General features: G+C 42.5%; 1 protein-coding gene across 1 annotated transcript in view; it reads left to right on the top strand.

The window, feature by feature from the left end:
- Positions 1-19,451, top strand: part of UNKL (unk like zinc finger) — a 133,574-nt gene that overhangs the window by 102,768 nt on the left and 11,355 nt on the right. Inside the window, exon 12 of the mRNA XM_065411636.1 lies at positions 18,468-18,560. Within this exon, the coding sequence (XP_065267708.1) occupies positions 18,468-18,560 (93 nt within the window). The remainder of the gene's footprint in view (positions 1-18,467; positions 18,561-19,451) is intronic.

The following is a 19,451-nucleotide window of genomic DNA, read 5'->3' as shown; positions in this document are numbered from 1 at the left end:
CTGAGCGATTGGCTGAAGTAGGACTGAGTGGACTTGTATGCTCTAAAGTTTTACATTGTTTTATTTTTGAATGAAGTTATTTTTGTACATAATTCTACATTTGTAAGTTCAACTTTCATGATAAAGAGATTGCACTTCAGTACTTGTATTAGGTGAATTGAAAAATACTTTTGGTTTTTACAGTGCAAATATTTGAAATAAAAATAATAATATAAAGTGAGCACTGTACACTTTGTATTCTGTGTTGTAATTAAAATCAATATATTTGAAAATGTAGAAAACATGCAAAATATTTAAATAAATTGTATTCTATTATTGAAGCACTGGAATGGGTTACCTAGGGAGGTGGTGGAATCCCCTTCCTTAGAAGTTTTTAAGGTCAGGCTTGACAAAGCCCTGGCTGGGATGATTTAGTTGGGAATTGGTCCTGCTTTGAGCAGGGAGTTGGACTAGATGACCTCCTGAGGTCCCTTCCAACCCTGATATTCTATGATTCTATATTCTATGATTGTTTAACAGCACGATTAACCATGAGATTAATTTTTTTAATTGCTTGACATCCCTAAATTCAACCAAATAAAGGAAATAGGACAATGTGTGCTTATAGCTCTGAACTTTCCACGAGCAGCAATGAGTGGGGAGCCAGGCTGAGAGAGCTGTTTACAACTTCAAACTGCTTCCACCTACTTGCCCCTAGGATTTCCACCGGGTTGTCTGTTATTGCCGCAGCCCAGACTTTTCACAAAGAGTAGAAACAGCAATAAAGGTGGATAAGGACTGGGGGCAAGAGCCCTTTAGAACCTCCGACTTCACATTCACCCATAGATCTAGTTCTCCCATAGACCATCTGTTACTGTGGGTCAGCTCCCAGACTAGCTTCCAGAGTCTATTGGTTTTGATTTTGAAGAGGAAAAAAGGAGGCCTGACTATTAAAAATAGAAACATTGTTTTGACTGAAAGTGTTCTGGGTGGGAGTTAGGTGAGGACAGATCTAGTCCATTGTGGGTTGACTAGTAGAATCAAGAACTATGATAGCACAAAGGAGCATCAGGCATCTCCTGCCAACCACAGACGTGATGAAATGAAGGAGAGCAGAGATGGAGAGGTTTTTCTTAAAAGTATGTTTGTCATGTTCTGGGCTGCGTCACGGCCTGCCTTGCAACCCTGGGTGCCTTAAAATGCTCTGTTGCTGTGGTTTTCTTGTCAGGATGCTTCCAACCAAGACACAAGCATGCAGTATCCTGAGTGTTTGTGTGCTATGCAGCCCTGGTCCAGTGCTCTGGCCCCAGCAGCCTGCCTACAACACAGCAGCCCCATTCTGGAACTCACCACTCTTTGGTTACTTCTTGCAAAGATGACCCCAACACACTCCCTGTCCCAAATTTCCCCAAAACTACACTGAAGCATCCAACCCTCTCCTGGAACATTCAGAGAAATAATAATGTTTGTTCGCTCCTTTAAAGAAACAAAAGCACATCACAGCTTATTAACTTACCTGGGGTAAATGCACCCTTCTTTTCAAGCACAGCACTGAGTTGGTTTATTGTAAAAAATAAAACAAGTTTATTAACAAAAGAATATCGGTTAAGTGATACCAAGTAAAAGGAATAAAGTTAGAAAGGGTTACAAACAAAAGTAAAAATATGCTTTCTAATTGCTAAGACCTAACTTAACAAGCTACAGTCTTTGTTCAAGATCCTTACCAATCTTCCATTCCGAGAGACTTTAGCCCCCTTGTTAGATGGACCCGTCATTATCAGCTTGCGAGAGCTCTGGCCTCTTGTGTCCAAGATGGCTTCTCCTCTCTCCTTATATCTTCCCAAACTTAACTGTTTTGTCCGGATGACCTCATGCTGTCCTTCTCTTCCTGTGGGCTTCCCAGCCCCCTGCTGATTCATATGTAAATGGGGCTTCCATTGTTTTTGGTCATACCTTGCTTAATTTCATTGGAGACAGGTAGATAGCTCCCTTAACTCCTGTCTGGGAGAAAACCTATTTCTCCCTGTGTTTGGTCACAGATTTTAAAGCATAATATAATTAAGTATCCATATTTCCTCCTATAGTGTTAATATAGTACATACATTTCACAGTGATATTACTCTCCAATGTGTCTTTAGCTTTCATAAGACCTTAATTGATACACTTTTATAATACAGTAATATTATATCAGAGGGGTAGCCGTATTAGTCTGGATCTGTAAAAAGCAACAGAGGGTCCTGTGGCACCTTTAAGACTAACAGATGTATTGGAGCATAAGCTTTCGTGGGTGAATGCCCACTTCGTCAGACGCATGGGAAGTGGGCATTCACCCATGAAAGCTTATGCTCCAATACATCTGTTAGTCTTAAAGGTGCCACAGGACCCTCTGTTGCTTAATATTATATGCAATCAGTTGATTCAGTTACTTATCATTTGAAGTTCAGACCCCCTGTGATTATAGCCCAGATAAAGTTTTTCTCTCCTGTTGGGGGCATAGCTGCCATACTAATTTCTTCCCAGCTTGATAGCTTGTTTACCTTTTATGTAAATGGACTGTCATTGTCTCTGCCTGAGACAAATGTACTTTCTTTTGTCTAGGGCAAACTGGGCTCATGCATTGCTTGCCAAACACATTTTAAGAACATAATGCTAACATGTATTCATAATCCTTTGTACACACCCGGTGCATACAGCATTCAAGAATATTAATGTTCAGTGAGTTATTAATTTTCCAACTATACCCTTACATGCCATCTTTTATATACAGATTATAACAACAGTATTAGGTGCAGTGAGTATTTCAGGCTTGACAAGAGCTGTTGACACAGAGTAGTGAACTACAGATGATATTATAGCATAAGGGACAAAGACTAAAACACAGAGTAGTATCCCAAAATGCAAGCAATATAAATCCCCATGAGTTTATTCAGTTAAGGCAGGGGTGGCCGACCTGTGGCTCCGGAGCCACATGCGGCTCTTCAGAAGTTAATATGCGGCTCCTTGTATAGGCACCGACTCCAGGGCTGGAGCTACAGGTGCCAACTTTCCAATGTGCCGGGGGGTGCTCACTGCTCAACCCCTGGCTCTGCCACAGGCCCTGCCCCCACTCCACCCCTTCCCACACCCTACCCTGAGCCGGCCGTGCCCTCGCTCCTCCCTCCTCCCCCCCCAGAGCCTCCTGCATGCCACGAAACAGCTGATCGGGAGGGATGGGGAGGCGCTGATCGGGTGGGCTACTGGTGGGCGGCGGGGGGGGAATTGATGTGGGGTTTTTATTTTGAATTACATTTGGGGGGGCACCATAATCTTTTCAGTGCTTAGGATCTCTAAAGATCTTAATCCGGCCCTGCCTACATCCATCCTTCAGGTAAGGGGATAAAACTTCACAGGGCTGTTGCTGTTGTTTTTCTCGGCATGAAACCCAGTTGGTCAGGACTAAAGGTAAGGGGAACTCTGGCAGTCCCTTCTCTCACAGCTTCAAGCTCAGGGCCCCAACAAAATGCAGATGGGGAAAACAACTCTAACTTCTTCTTTGAGTAGTGCCCCTATGGGTGCTCCACTATAGGTGTATCTGTGCCCCTACACCTCTAATCAGAGATTTTAGGTAGCAGTGTCTGTTCAGCCTGCATATGCGCTTACCCTCCCTCATAGTCTGCCTCAATGCTATCTATCAGTGTGCAGGCAAACCTTCCCTCAGTTCCTTCTGGCCCGCCTTTGGCCTTGGATGGGGTGAGAAGTTGTCCCTTCCTTATCTGCATCATTAGCATAAGTAGTGGTTGTTTTTGTTTCCTTTGTTCTCCTTAATAGTTAGTGTTTCCTTTTTACCCTGTTGGGATAAAGAAAAAAAGAAAAGAAAAATAACTTTAGTTTACATTGCCTGCCCTGTCTGGGTGGATTCCCCCTCCCCTCCCCCCCCCTGGGGGTGGGGATGTTTAGAAGACTTTCTAAGTTCTTTAAATTTAAAAAAGAAAAGAAGAGGAAAGAATAACCTTCTTCTGCATTTCTCACTGCTAGAGGGTGACACACACCCCGGGGGGGGGGGGGGGGCATGCAAGGCTTCCCCAGCTTCAAGAGGTGCCTCTTCCGCAAGGAGTTGATTCCTGTAACGGACAGAAACTCTCACTATGTCCAGTGCCTGGGAGAGTCCCATATCTCTTAGAAGTGCTCTCTCTGCAACCAGCAAAAGCTGAGGTCTTGCAAGAATTGGGAGCTGAAGTTAAAACTCTTCCTTATGGAGAAGGCAGGTCAGCCTGCAGGGGACACCAGTGCAGACCCCAGATCATCTCTGGAGCCTTGAATTTCAAAGGGGGTAGGGTCATGGAAAAGACCAGCAGATTCCACCCATAAAGGGCTCCAAGCCCCCCAACAGAGTCATTGGCCAGCCAGAGGGGTTCCCTAGTGCGATTAGCCACCTCGGTACCGGCAGCTCTGAAGCGTAGTACCCATAAGCATCAGGGTGCCTCTGCTATGAGCTCTGCCACACTGCCTAGAGACACCAGTGCCTTGTCTGGAGTTTATCGGCGCCAACCTCGATGCAGCACAAGCGAGAGCATTTCTCCTGCTACACAGATTCACCACCTTTTGGAGTCTCATAGAGACAGTCCAGGCCAACCCTCAAACATTAGCCAGGAACTGCCTGCAGCTGCCAGTTCATATGCCAGCATGCACCTTTGTCACCCCCTAATTCCTGCATATTCATGATGTGTCTTCAGATGTGGCTCACTTCTGTCTATTCCCCAAACAGGGACAGACTAACCAAAATGCTATCACAGCCTTCCACAGTAAGGCATTCCCTGAACTGGTGGAAAGACCCATCCAATGTCTGAGCAGGTGCTCCATTTGTGCAACCGCTACCAATGCTGACTCCAATGACAGATGCTTCCCTAATAGGCTGGGGAGTTCATCTACATGGCCACAAGGTTCAAGGCAAGCAGTCTTCCACAGAAGCAACCCTCCATATCAATCTCTTGGAGCTAAAGGCCATCAGGAATGCTGTGCACACTTTCTGCCTTTCATGAAGAATACCCACCCAAAAGTTATGGCAGACAATATGACCTATATGTCTTACATAAATTGCCAGGAGGGTGCCAGATCTTCCTCCCTCTGCATGGAAACATTCAAACTTTGGAATTGGTGCATCCATCACAATGTGCTCATCTCAGCTGTCTATCTACCAGGGATACAGAATGTGACAGCTGACAGCCTCAGTTGGAACTTTTTTCACGACCACAAATGGGAACTGAACTCAGAGGTGCTTTGAGACATATTCACCCATTGAGGAACTCCAACTATGGATCTCTTCACTACTTACCGGAACAGGAAATGTCCTAGTTACTGCTCCAGGACTGGCCTGGGGAAACATTCACTGGAAGATGCTCTCATCCTCTCATGGGACAGGGTCCTTTTGTATGCCTTTCCTCCATTTCCTCTTCTGTCCAAGGTCCTGTTGAAAATTTGACGAGACAAAGTGAGAGTTATTCTGATTGCCCACTGCTGGCATACACAAGTCTGGTTCCCTTATCTGACACAGATGGCACTATGTCCTCCGGTTTGTCTTTGGCTCATTCCCCACCTGCTTGCTCAAAGCAGTGGGCTGATCCTTCACCCCAACCTGCAGGTCCTCCGCCTCCAGGCTTGGCTCCTTCTTGGTTCCAAGATTTAGAAGTAGAATTGTCTGACAAGGTGAAAGACGTGTTGCTGCACAGCCGAAAGTCAAGCGCTTGACGTACTTACCTACAAAAATGGAAACGATTCCAAGTTTGGTGTCATTCTAGCACACAGACCCAACCTTGTCTTCCCTCCCTCTAATTTTAGACTACATTTTAGACCTCAAGAAGTCAGAACTCTAACTCAGCTCCCTTAAGGTACGTCTTGCAGCCATAACGGCTTTCCACCATCAGGTAGATAGCTACTCGGTGTTCACTCACCTGCTGATGCATAGATTCCTTAAGGGCACTGGAAATCTCTTCCCGCATGTGAGACCACCTGCTCCAACCTGGGATCTTAACCTTGTTCTCAGAGCTTTGACTAGACCTCCCTTTGAGCCCATGGCAACTTGCTCGCTCTTACACCTGTCCCTGAAGACAGCATTTCTAATTGCCATCACCTCAGCTAGGCGCATAGGAGAAATAGCAGCCCTAATGGCACACCCACCATACACTGTCTTTTTTTGAAGACAAAGTAACTCTGAGGCCACATCGCAAGTTTCTCCCTAAAATTGCCTCCACTTTCCATATGAATCAACAGATTCATCTTCCTGTTTTTTTCCAAAAACCACATCGTGACAACAGGGAGGCGATTCTGCATATGCTAGATGTTAGAAAAGCACTAGCATTCTACAGGACTAAAGACTTCAGGAAGTCCCCTAAACTATGCCTTTCATTCACGGAAAGAGCCAAAGGCTCCGCGATATCAGCTCAAAGACTATCCAAATGAGTCTTGGATTGCATTAATCACTGTTATCAAGAGTGCAATCTGTTGCCTCTGTTTGGAATCCGTACTCACTCCACAAGGTCAATTTCTACCTCTCTCTCATTCCTTAAAGATGTCCCTATCTCGGAAATCTGCAGAGCAGCAACTTGGGCCTCTGCCTACACTTTCACAGAACATTATGTCATCACTAGAGGTTTGGCCTCTGATACCATCTTCAGCTCCACAGTATTCTCCGTAGTAACAGACTCCACTCCGAAGCCCCAGCCCTCCATGGGGGATACTACTGTGAAGTCACCTACAGTGGAGCACCCATAGGTACTGTACTTGAAGAAGAGGAAGTTACTCACCTTGTGCAATAACAATGGTTCTTTGAGATGTGTGTCCCTATGGATGCTCCATAACCCACTCTCCTCCCCTCTATTTCAGAGTTCTGCATAAGGGGCTCTGCAGTAGAGGAGGAACTGAGAGGGTTCGCCCATGCAGTGCTAGATCGCCTCAAGGCAGACCACAAGGGAGGGAGAACACATGTGGGCTGAACAGACACTGCTACCTAAAATATCTGATTAGAGGTGCAGGGACGCAGATACACTTACAGCGGAGCACCCATAGGGACACACATCTCGAAGAACCATCATTACTGCACAAGGTGAATAACTTCCTCTTTTAACTGCAGCTGACGTTTCCCCCCCCAGACCCTTTCTTTATTCCAAGTAACAGCTTGCTTTGTTATAGGGCAGAAGTGCTGTATCTGAACATTGGATTCTTACTTTTGCTCCCTGCTGGGGTTTTCATGTTGGGTGATGGAGAATTATTCAGATCCTTTCCAACCTAGTTCTCAGTGGCAATGGGAATGGGGCAGATGCAGGGTGGGTAATTAATTTGCCAATCCAGTCAAGGGTGGGTGTTTGAGGTAACCTTAATAGGGTTCTGTTTCATCATGCAGTTTAGAGTGGCGATGATTAAGTTTTCATGCCAAACACTTTTTCTGATGTTTGTGGGGATGAAGATTGATGTAAAAAAGAACAAAACAAATCTGAAATTTAAATGGTTTCACCAAATTTTTAACTTACTTTTATAAGTGAAAAACTGTATCTCTGTGTATAAGTTAACAGCTCAAAGTATTCACAATTGTTTTGTTGTAAATTGGGTATTTTTGAAAACAAAGCATTCTTTATTGTTTTTAACTTTATGTTCCACTCATCCACAAAAGTATATAACCTTTATAGACATTATTCATTTGTTTTCTAAATGCATTACATTCTTTTCAGAGTAAATACACATTCATGAAGAACTGGCTATATGGCTGTTGTATAATGTGATAGAATAGGAACAGTGTATTGCATTCATTAGAGAGACGAGGTGGGTGAGGTAATACAAGAGAGAAACAAGCTGATTCTTCAACTCTGTGTCAGGTTGAAAGCTTGTCTCTCTCACCAACAGAAGTTGGTTCAATAAAAGATATTAACTCACCCACCTAGTCTCTAATATCCTGGGACCAACACAGCTACAGGCACACTGCATATTGCATTCATTGGCAGATTCTGTGGTTTAGGGCATGTGATTAGGGAGTTGCTGTGATTAGCTGGTGCATCTGAACAATTCTGTTTAAATTGGTATGTACCAGAGACCAGGAGACTGCAGACAAGTGAGTCAGCACTTACAGAGAGGGTAAGTTAGGCATCTGATTTCTTTCCGTAGAGAAATCAATGAAGAATATTAAATGGAAGATGTTTTCACCGACTTTATAATAAGTGCATAGTTGTTTTTCTAAAAAACATATTTAATGAGCTCTGAGATACAACTGAAAATAAGTGATTTTAAGCTATTCTTAAATTGCAGATTGTTTAAGATTGCAAATCCTGGTCAGTCTTATTTCTGATTATTTTAAAATAAAAGTAATAGAAATATAATTTAAGTTTTCATAACCAGTGTTTAAATTTGGCAATATTCAAGTAAATCATATTTTACTAAGAAAGATATTCTAGCTGAAATATTTTGGTTGGTTGGATGTAATGTAATGTTATTAATATGACAGTAAAATACATACCAGTGTAGTAAATTTGCTTTAATTTAAAAATTAAAATATTAAAAAGATCAAAATTGAACAAAATATTTGAAAATGAAATATAGCATTTTAAATAATACTTTATTGGCATGAGAAGCTGGACAGATGTTGCAAAGCACAATGACAAATCTGGGCTTTTCATGATATACTGTATTTGATTATTTTTGATGTTCCAGTTGAATTAGGTGTTGAGGTAAGCAGAATGTTGCTTCTCTTACTGTAAAATATTCTTATGGTGTGTGTGTGTTTTTGCATATATAAAAAAAACGTACTGAAGTTTCAGCTGTTTCTGTTAACAGAATCAGTAGAATTGGGCTAACTGGGATCTCTTTTATGCATACATTGCTGTGTTTACAGTGACTTATTGCCTTCTCTCTCTCTAAAGCAAGGACTTAGCCCCTTGAATTACTGGCATGTGTGAATATAATTGCCGGAGTTGTGATAGCTATGCCTTGTGTGTATGTGTATGAGTGCAGTGAAAATAATGTGCTCTATTTCTGTCACTGTCAAGACAACCCATTAGAAAACCCAGTTATTTAAGTGATATGTAACTTTGCCCTACGAGTGTGCTTTATGCTGGTGTTTGCCACAAAGCTCTAACTTTGAGCGATCTTGGTTTTAAACTAAAAGTTGTGAATTATATAAATATAACATCTTCTCGCCTCTATCTCTGTAAGCTTGCAAGACTAGGGTGGTTTGGTTACTATTCTAATTTAACAAAAAAATTCAAATATGGCTAATTAGGGTTCATGATCTTCCTCTAATTCCTTTTGGTATTTTGAGGGGGAAATATTAAACTAGCCAAATGATTAAACTTTGAGGAATAGTTGCTGTGCATATTCAGTATTTGCTGTTTATGAACATTAATATCGGTAAAATCCACCCTAAGTAATTTACATGAAAGATGAGTACTGTAGCTTTGGATGACACTGCAGCACATCATGGTATTCTGCTTTATGGTTTTTAATAATGCACAGGTGCATGTATTATACTTTTTTATATACTGGGAAAAATGAAATATAGAATGCACTCTCTTTAACTTAGCCCCAGTCAGGAAAATCCACTTAATAGGAATGCTTCTGAGGGAACTAATCTCCAGTGTTGTTCACTGGGAAGAATTGCTGCTTAGTAGTAACAGTAATAATGTTGGTTAATTGAGAAATAAGGTACAGCCCTTCCCACTGAATATAATTGGGATTTCTTGTTCAATGCAGAATTTCTGATCTCTGCAGAATCTGTTGTGGAACGTCTACGCTTTACCGGCACTATCTTTGGAAAACAGAAAATTCACTGAAACATGACAATAGGTATGACCTTTCTCGGTGGAGTCCAGACCACTGAGGGACTATCACCCTTGCCCTGCAACCTTGGGTGCCTTACAATGCCTTTCTGATGTAGCTCCCACCTGGGCCGCTCACAAACAGCCTTCCCGCAAGCAAGTCATGCCCTGAGTATCTGTATAGCTGAAGCCTGCCAGCACACTTCAGTCACACTCTGGCTTCCACCAGCCTTAGTTACTACATGCAGAGTGACCCCAACACACTCTCAGTCCCAGATTTTCTCCCCCAAAATGTGTATTCTATAGTGCGCTTGTCCAACCCTCTCCTAAACAGTTCACATAACAAAGGTCTGTTGTCCCTGTAAGGAAACAATATACATCAACTTGCCATCTTAAATGGAGTTACTCACACAGATTTAGAGAACAAAAAAAGTTTATTTAACGACAAAGAGGTTTCATAGAATCATAGAATATCAGGGTTGGAAGGGACCTCAGGATGTCATCTAGTCCAACCCCAATCCAATCCCCAACTAAATCATCCCAGCCAGGACTTTGTCAAGCCTGACCATAAAAACCTCTAAAGAAGGATATTCCACCAACTCCTTAAGTAACCATTCCAGTGCTTCACCATCCTCCTAGTGAAAATTTGTTTTCCTAATATCCAACCTAAACCTTCCCCACTGCAACTTGAGACCATTACTCCTTGTTCTGTCATCTGGTACCACTGAGAACAGTCTAGATCCATCCTCTTTGGAACCCCCTTTCAGGTAGTTGAAAGCAGCTGTCAAATCCCCCCTCATTCTTCTCTTCTGCAGACTAAATAATCCCAGTTCCCTCAGCCTCTCCTCATAAGTCATGTGCTCCAGCCCCCTAATCATTTTTGTTGCCCTCCGCTGGACTCTTTCCAATTTTTCCACATCCTTCTTGTAATGTGGGGCTCAAAACTCAACACAGCACTGCAGATGAGGCCTCACCAATGCCGAATAGAGGGGAATGATCACGTCCCTCGATCTGCTGGCAATGCTCCTACTTATACAGCCCAAAATGCCGTTAGCCTTCTTGGCAACAAGGGCATGCTGTTGACTCATATCCAGCTTCTCGTCCACTGTAACCCCTAGGTCCTTTTCTGCAGAACTGCTTCCTAACCACTCGGTCCCTAGTCTGTAGCAGTGCATGGGATTCTTTCGTCCTAAGTGCAGGACTCTGCACTTGTCCTTGTTGAACCTCATCAGATTTCTTTTGGTCCAATCCTCTAATTTGTCTAGGTCCCTCTGTATCCTATCCCTACCCTCCAGCATATCTACCACTCCTCCCAGTTTAGTGTCATCTGCAAACTTGCTGAGGGTGCAATCCATGCCATCCCCCAGATCATTAATGGAGATATTGAACAAAACCGGCCCCAGGACCAACCCTTGGGGCACTCCATTTGATATCGGCTGCCAACTAGACATGGAGCCAGTGATCACTACCCGTTGAGCCCGAAGATCTAGCCAGTTTTCTATCCACCTTATAGTCCATTCATCCAGCCCATACTTCTTTAACTTGCTGGCAAGAATACTGTGGGTGACCGTATCAAAAGCTTTGCTAAAGTCAAGGAATAACACGTACACTGCTTTCCCCTCATCCACAGAGCCAGTTATCTCATCATAGAAGGCAATTAGGTTAGTCAGGCATGACTTGCCCTTGGTGAATCCATGCTGACTGTTCCTGATCACTTTCCTCTCCTCTAAGTGTTTCAAAATTGATTCCTTGAGGACCTGCTCCATGATTTTTCCAGGGACTGAGGTGAGGCTGACTGGCCTGTAGTTCCCCAGATCCTCCTCCTTCCCTTTTTTAAAGATGGGCACTACATTAGCCTTTTTCCAGTCATCCGGGACCTCCCCCAATTGCCATGAGTTTTCAAAGATAATGGCCAATGGCTCTGCAATCACATCCACCAACTCCTTTAGCACCCTTAGATGCAATGCATCCGGCCCCATGGACTTGTGCTCATCCAGCTTTTCTAAATAGTCCTGAACCACTTATTTCTCCACAGAGGGCTGGTCACCTCCTCCCCATACTGTGCTGCCCAGTGCAGTTGTCTGGGAGCTGACCTTGTTCGTGAAGAGAGAGGCAAAAAAAGCATTGAGTACATTAGTTTTTTCCACATCCTCTGTCACTAGGTTGCCTCCCCCATTCAGTAAGGGGCCCACACTTTCCTTGACCTTCTTCTCGTTGCTAACATACCTGTAGAAACCCTTCTTGTTACTCTTAACATCCCTTGCTAGCTGCAACTCCAAGTGTGATTTGGCCTTCCTGATTTCACTCCTGCATGCCTGAGCAATATTTTTATACTTCTCCCTGGTCATTTGTCCAATTTTCCACTTCTTGTAAGCTTCTTTTTTGTGTTTAAGATCAGCAAGGATTTCACTGTTAAGCCAAGCTGTTTGCCTGCCATATTTACTATTCTTTCTACACATCGGGATGGTTTGTTCCTGCAACCTTAATAAGGATTCTTTAAAATACAGCCAGCTCTCCTGGACTCCTTTCCCCCTCATGTTATTCTCCGAGGGGATCCTGCCCATCAGGATGAGTTTCAAGTGAGTACAAGTATTAAGGCATTAAAGTCTAGGGCAACTCTTCAGTCGCTGGGCATCTACAAGCCAGGACAAAAAAGAGGGTTCAGTCCCCAATCCAAGCATAGACTGCGCACATCTCAGTACATGGCTCAATGCCACTATGAGCCACAGAGAAAGAAAGGCAAATTCCCCAAGCGTAAACCATCTGGCCCACAATCTTCATCATCCCAGCCCTCTACGTCCAAACACCAGTTTTGACGGGTGGGTCAAGGCACCGTTAGACCGCTCCGCCCAACTAATTCAGCAGACCATCGCTTTACACCCATTTGGTCACTGATTGGCAGCATTCCACAGTGCCTGGGAACGCATAACATCAGACTGATGGGTCTTTGAGATCGTTCAAACTGGGTACTCCATCCATTTTACCTCCCTTCTCCATCCCTCTTCAGGGACCCTTCTCATGAGAGTTTACTGCGATAAGAGGTAGATGGTCTTTTCCAGTTAGGAGCCATAGAACTGGTACCTCAAAATCTATGAGGCAAAGGGTTCTACTCTCATTATTTCCTAATACTCAAAAGGAAGGGAGGTTGGATACCCATACCAAACCTGAGAACTCTCAATAAGTGTGTCAATGCTCAAAAGTTCAAGATGGTCACCTTATCAACGATCATTCCAGCACTGGAACAGGGAGATACGTGTCCTGAAGATCAGAGGTTGAAAACCAGTTTTCATATTTTCAGTCCTGCCGACTCTCAGATGATTTCTCAGATTCACTGTGGGCCAAGAACACCACCAACACAGGGTGATTCCCTTCAGCCTATCATCGACCCTGAAAGTATTTTCCAAGGTCCTCTCAGTGGTGGCCAGTCACCTGCGCTCCAAAGGGATCATGATTTATCCATACCTGGATGACTGCCTCCTCAGAGCCCAATCCCTCCAAGAGGCTCACCAAGTCACCAAAGCTGCAATGCACTTGTTTATGGAACTTGGCCTACAGATCAACACCCAGAAATCAACCCTCACTCCAGTACAATGGCTGGAATTAATAGGTGCCGACTTCGACTCGTTACAGGCTAGACCTCTCTTGCCTCAACACAGGTTCCTCTCCTTGGTCACGCTCATAGAGACCATTCAGAGCAGCCTGCAAATATCAGTCAGACTCAGTCTCCAACTCTTGAGGCATATGGCAGTGAGCACAGCGGTGATACCACTAGCCAGGATTCACATGAAATGCTTTCAAATGTGGTTCAGCTCAGTTTACAGACCAAACAGACACAGACTAGACAAGCCCCTGTCACCACCCACTAGGATCAAAAACTCCATAGACTGGTGGAAGGACCCAGCCAATGTTTGGAAAGGGATCCTCCTCTTGCAAGCCCCACTGTCGTTACTTCTCACCACTGACACATCACAAATAGGATGGGGCGTGCATCTAAACGGCCTCACGACACAAGGCAGGTGGTCGCCCATGGAGATATCTCTTCACATCAGTCTCCTCAAGCTAAGAGCAGTCAGGATCACCTCTGCCCATTTCCTCTCACTGATCAAAGGATCCCATATGAAGATCCTAATGGACAATATAGCCTGTCTGTACTACATTAAGTGATGGGGGAGCCAGATCTCCCTCCCTCTCTGTGGAAGCAATGAGGCTATGGAACTGGTTCATCTCCCATGACGTCCTACTGTCTACAGCTTACCTCCCAGGCACACAAAATTCAATAGCGGACAGTCAGTTGCAAATTCCCACACGACCACAAGTGGGAAATGGACCCAACAATACTTCATGACCTATTCAGATGTTGCGGGACACTGTCCACAGATGTGTTCGCCACTCACTTGAGCAAGAAATGTTCACGCTACTGCTCCAGAGTGGGGATGGGACAGCATTCCATGGGCGATGCTCTCCTCCTCCCCTGGGATAGGGACCTTCTCTACAACTTTCCTACATTTTACTATGATATTATTAACAGTTAGTTTTTTCAAATGATACCTTACAAAGCATATTTTATACAAAGATTATTACAGTAGTGTGTAGGGTGTAAATATAGGAGTGTATTCTATTACAATAGGCCACCCCAATTAAGCAACTTCTGCTACGTGTATCTTGGCTTTATAAGAACAGTATTGTTCTGTGTTTATGTGAAAGAGATTTTCAAAGGCAAAAATGGGAACTAGGTTCCTAACTGTCATTTGTGCCTTTTGAAAATCTCCCCTGTAACATATTGTATAACTATTTTCTGAAGACTGACATCTTATTTCTTTGTTGCTTCATTCTTTTCAGGTACTCATGTTCCATTGAGATGTTAGCAACAGGTGGACACTTCGAACTGATGTACATGAGGCAACAAGTGATGCATTTTGCCTCAGCTGTCAATAATTAATTCTTATTAATATTTAAGAATGTGCCTGAGGTTTTAGAAGTCTTGGTAGATACATTTGTGAAATTCTGCAGGTGCAACAGTGCGGCAGAATTTTCTTTTTTTATTATATTTATCTACTTTCTCAGACTGATTTTTTTTGTTTTGTTTTTTAAGGCAAGAAGATAAGACTGTTTTATATAAAAAATGCATTATGTAAAGAAAACATCTGGGATCTGGGGCTCAATAATAGCATAGATTCAGTGTGCTACAGGAAGTCTTTAAATTTCAGCGAAAAGATTACAGAGAATTATGAGAACATAAAAGTTAGAAATGGAAAAGACCAGTTGGATTATTTCTAGGAGGTCAGTGCAAGATTATTCCGCGCAATCATTTTCTAGTGTTTAGTCTTGCTTATTTTTAAAAGTCTCAAGTGATGGCCTTTTCACCAGATCTGTAGGGAAACTATGTTCCACAACCTAATATTGCTCACTTTCAGAAATTTTTTCTTAATGCTTTGTAATGAATAGAAAAGAACACAAAGGAATTCCTATTTGACAGAAATAAGTAATTTTTTTGCATGTGATAATTCTGTTTTTTGTTGAGTGATGGTATAATTCATTTCTTTTTGGGGAAATGGTGCACTGAAATTGCTAACTGGGGTCCAGTTAATTGAACTATTAAAGTTATGTTTTTGTGTGTCTTGGGGGACAATAAAATAAGCAGGAAAATATGATCAGAAGTAGTTTAAAACTGATAAAGACTACCCAAGAGCTGGCCTTCTTGATGTTTAAGAGGAAGGGCATTAATAGTATCTAAGCTAATGCCAGATAACACTTGGGAGTTCAAAAAGAGACTCTTAACAATCCGAAGAGGAGTAGAGCCTATCTGCATGGAGTCCAGGGGTAAGTGAGATGAGAAAGGAGGGAGAGAGAAGGAAGCATGAGAGCTTAGATGCTGATTTGAACCTAGAGTTTTTAATCAAGGAAGTTAAAGAAGGACAAGGCTGGACTTTTAGTTTGTGAGATCTTCTAAAATGAATTTTTTGTATAACACTCTGTCATAACTATAAAGGGAAGGGTGGCAGCTCTCCTGTGTACAGTGCTGTGGAATCCCTCCTGGCCAGAGACTCCAAATCCTTTTACCTGTAAAGGGTTAAGAAGCTCGGGTAACCTGGCTGACACCTGACCCAAAGGACCAATAAGGGGACAAGATACTTTCAAATCTTGGGGGGGGAAAGGCTTTTGTGTGTGCTCTTTGTTTTAAGGGGTTGTTCGCTCTTGGGACTGAGAGGGACCAGACATCAATCCAGGTTCTCCCCATCTTTCTAAACAAGTCTCTCTTATTTCAAACTTGTAAGTAAAAAGCCAGGCAAGGCGTCTTAGTTTTACTTTATTTTCTCAACTTGTAAATGTACCTTTTACTAGAGTGTTTATCTTTGTTTGCTGTACTTTAAACCTAAGACAGAGGGGGGTCCTCTGAGCTCTTTAAGTTTGATTACCCTGTAAAGTTATTTTCCATACTGATTTTACAGAGATAATTTTTACCTTTTTCTTTAATTAAAAGCCTTCTTTTTAAGAACCTGATTGATTTCTCCTTGTTTTAAGATCCAAGGGGGTTTGGATCTGTATTCACCAGGAGTTGGTGAAAGGAAGGAGGGGGGAAGGGTCAATTTCTCCTTGTTTTAAGATCCAAGGGGGTTTGGATCTGTATTCACCAGGAGTTGGTGAAAGGAAGGAGGGGGGAAGGGTCAATTTCTCCTTGTTTTAAGATCCAAGGGGGTTTGGATCTGTATTCACCAGGAGTTGGTGAAAGGAAGGAGGGGGGAAGGGTCAATTTCTCCTTCTTTAAGATCCAAGGAGTTTGGATCTGTATTCACCAGGGAATTGGTGAGAGGTTTCTAAAAGCTTCCCAGGGTAGGGAATGGTGGCAGCGGACCAGAACTAAGCTGGTAGTTAAGCTTAGAAGTCCTCATGCAGGCCCCCACTCTTGTACCCTAAAGTTCAAAGTGGGGATACAGCCTTGACACACTCATTCTGCCTACCCAGTGAGGTCCCATTAGGTGGAATTGTGAAGCTGTGTGATACACTGTTTTAATGTAATCTTTTTTCAGGATTGTGAATAAACTTATTTTTAGCTTGAGACTGCATTGGGGGATAAATTAATTGTGGTGCATTCTCAAAGGAAGACAGCATAATCAAAGGAAAATGTACATTGATGACCAGGGAAATTATTTTAATGGTGAGATCTTTTAGAATCTGGAAAGAAATGTTAGTCACAGTAATTCTGTTTGCCATAGTTCCTTCTCCTCCCTTTGTAGTCAAAGAGACAAAGCACCATGACGATGCTACCTATCAGGAACCAAGGAAGCAAAAGTTTTGCTAATTGTGCTGCGTATGTAAGGCCCCAGACCATCTACTTCCCTCAAGTCAGAGACATCCAAAGCATGAATTTATCTGAGATAAATGAAGTATAGCTGGGGGAGAGAATTCAGGAAAAAGATGAGTGGGAAGAGAGACAGCAACCTGATTTTTACAGCTTGATGATTTCCCCTTATTTTATGTCCATCTTTTCCAACTCTACTCACAGAGATACTATAGAACAGGGGTAGTCAATAGGCAGACCTCTGGCCAAATCCAGACTGCCAGACGCTTTTGACTTCTTCGGCTTCAGCCCTGGCCGTTAGAACAGCAGCCGGTGGCCGGAGCAGCGGCCAGCAGTCAGCCCTCGGCAGCAGGACGGAGACTGTTAGTCTCTTCCCCCTCCACCCCCCCCCCCGGGTATTTTTAATAAAAAATAGAGACCGGTCATGGGCTTCCATTAATTTATTATCATTATTGTTGTTTTTGTATTATTTTCTCTGGAGTCTGGACCTTGGTTATACCTTGACCAAGAAATTTGGACCGTGACAAACAATAATTAATTACCCAGGTATAGAAAAAGCAGTGGATGTAACAAACAATACACTGAAGGGGCAGGCTTCTTTTACTGAGTCATCTGCAATAATTTGAGTGAAGGAACTACTCGTAGAAGTAGAATCCAGCTGCTAATACATGGAGACGACTGTCTTGCTGCCTTATGCCCATAAAGTGGATACATCTCTGGAGGAGTGACATTGGACAAACTCCAAGGTTTGGCATCCAACTTCATTGTACACCAAAATGCATTCTCTTTCATCTTACAGTGGAAGGTTTGGTGGTGATGTGAACAAATGCTTTTCCCAACCTCCTGTAGAAATACAGTCCATAAGACTGCACAGTCTGAACTCATCCTCTTCCATTTGGCTTCATTTACATAGACATAAAATAACACAAATTTCAGTTCAAACATTGTCACCGGACTTGGTTGGTCATAGGACTATTCCTCCATCAGGACTGTTCAGCCCCAGAGTACCAGTGCCCCCTCTCATATATTCAGGTGGGGTGACAAATGAATGTATTTAACCCTTTCCCAGCAGGATTAACTACTCTTTTTTTCTCTTTCTTAATTTCTAATCCATAACAGAGTGTCTCTCTCTCTCCCCAACCTCCCCACCTTTATGCACTAGTTGATTAACATACTAAAAAATTTCTAGTAGACGAGAGGTAAAATCATTGTCGTACAAGAGCCAGGGACTTTCCTTTATTATGTGTCTGTACAGTTCCTACAATGGGGTCCTGTTCTAGGGTCCTCTAGGCATGACTGTAATAGAAATAATAATAATAACGGTCCAGATAATATTGTGAAGTTCCAGGAAACATAACAGTTTTATCAATAATTCAGATACATTTTCATTAACATAATATTTTATTTAACAGGTTCTGCTTTAGATCTACATTTTAGTGATATAAATGTTGCATCCTTAGATCAAGAATTAGAAGATCAAGAAAACAGTGACCTTGGATTAACAAGTAAGAACTCAGTTTACAAAAGTTATCCATTTTCATGTATTTATTTAAAGTATTTTTTCTTCCCAATCAGACTCTTCAGAAGATTTATCTTACAGCTGAGACTCACATAGCAACTCATAATGTTGTGGACAGCCATACTGTAAACTTTGGCCTTGATCTGGCAATTGACTCTGCCTGCATGGATCCAATTTCAGATTCAGAAACTTTGACTATCATTCTACAATTCTATTTAGTGGGGGAAATTTGAACAAGATTGCTTTAATGAAAACTAGTTTTCCAACTCAGTCCCAAGTTCAGTATCTTTCTCAGGAAAATCAAGACCTTGGCTCCCTTATATTTTAAACTTCCTGTTTGTATTATATGTGCAAGGATTATGAGTTACATTGAGATTCATCAGAGGCAGTGTTCAAAGTAAGCAGGATCTGAACATCTTGATTTAAAAAAAGTTGATTCTGTTTTTCCTTAATGAGTGACTAAAAGGAAACAATGCAAAGAATTAAATGAGTAAAATAATCATATTTGAAAGAAGGAATGACCAGTTAATTTGAAGGTCGACTGGCTTTGTTTTACAGTGCTCACTGCCGGCTATCTACATTTTCCTCTACGTTATTTGCTTTCCTGCTTAGAACTGAGAATACTTCATCCAGTTGGCCTGTTCTGAGAAAGGAGAGGAAGAGACAACACAGAGGAAGAGCAGTATTGGGGTAGAGAACTTGGGAGGAAGGATGAAGGGGAGAAAAACATCAAGGAAGAAACAGTTTAAAAATGCCACCCTTTCTAGATGAAAGCAGAAAAGGAAGGAGAAAAAGAATGGAAAAATAGGAAGTTAAAAAACTGAGCCATTGTAGTTTTATGAAATATTTAATTTGTCATGCATTTCAAAGCGACACA

The sequence above is a fragment of the Emys orbicularis genome, chromosome 10 (assembly GCF_028017835.1).
Source record: "Emys orbicularis isolate rEmyOrb1 chromosome 10, rEmyOrb1.hap1, whole genome shotgun sequence".
NCBI classification, from domain to species: Eukaryota; Metazoa; Chordata; order Testudines; family Emydidae; genus Emys; species Emys orbicularis.
This window is presented reverse-complemented; position numbering and strand designations above follow the sequence as displayed.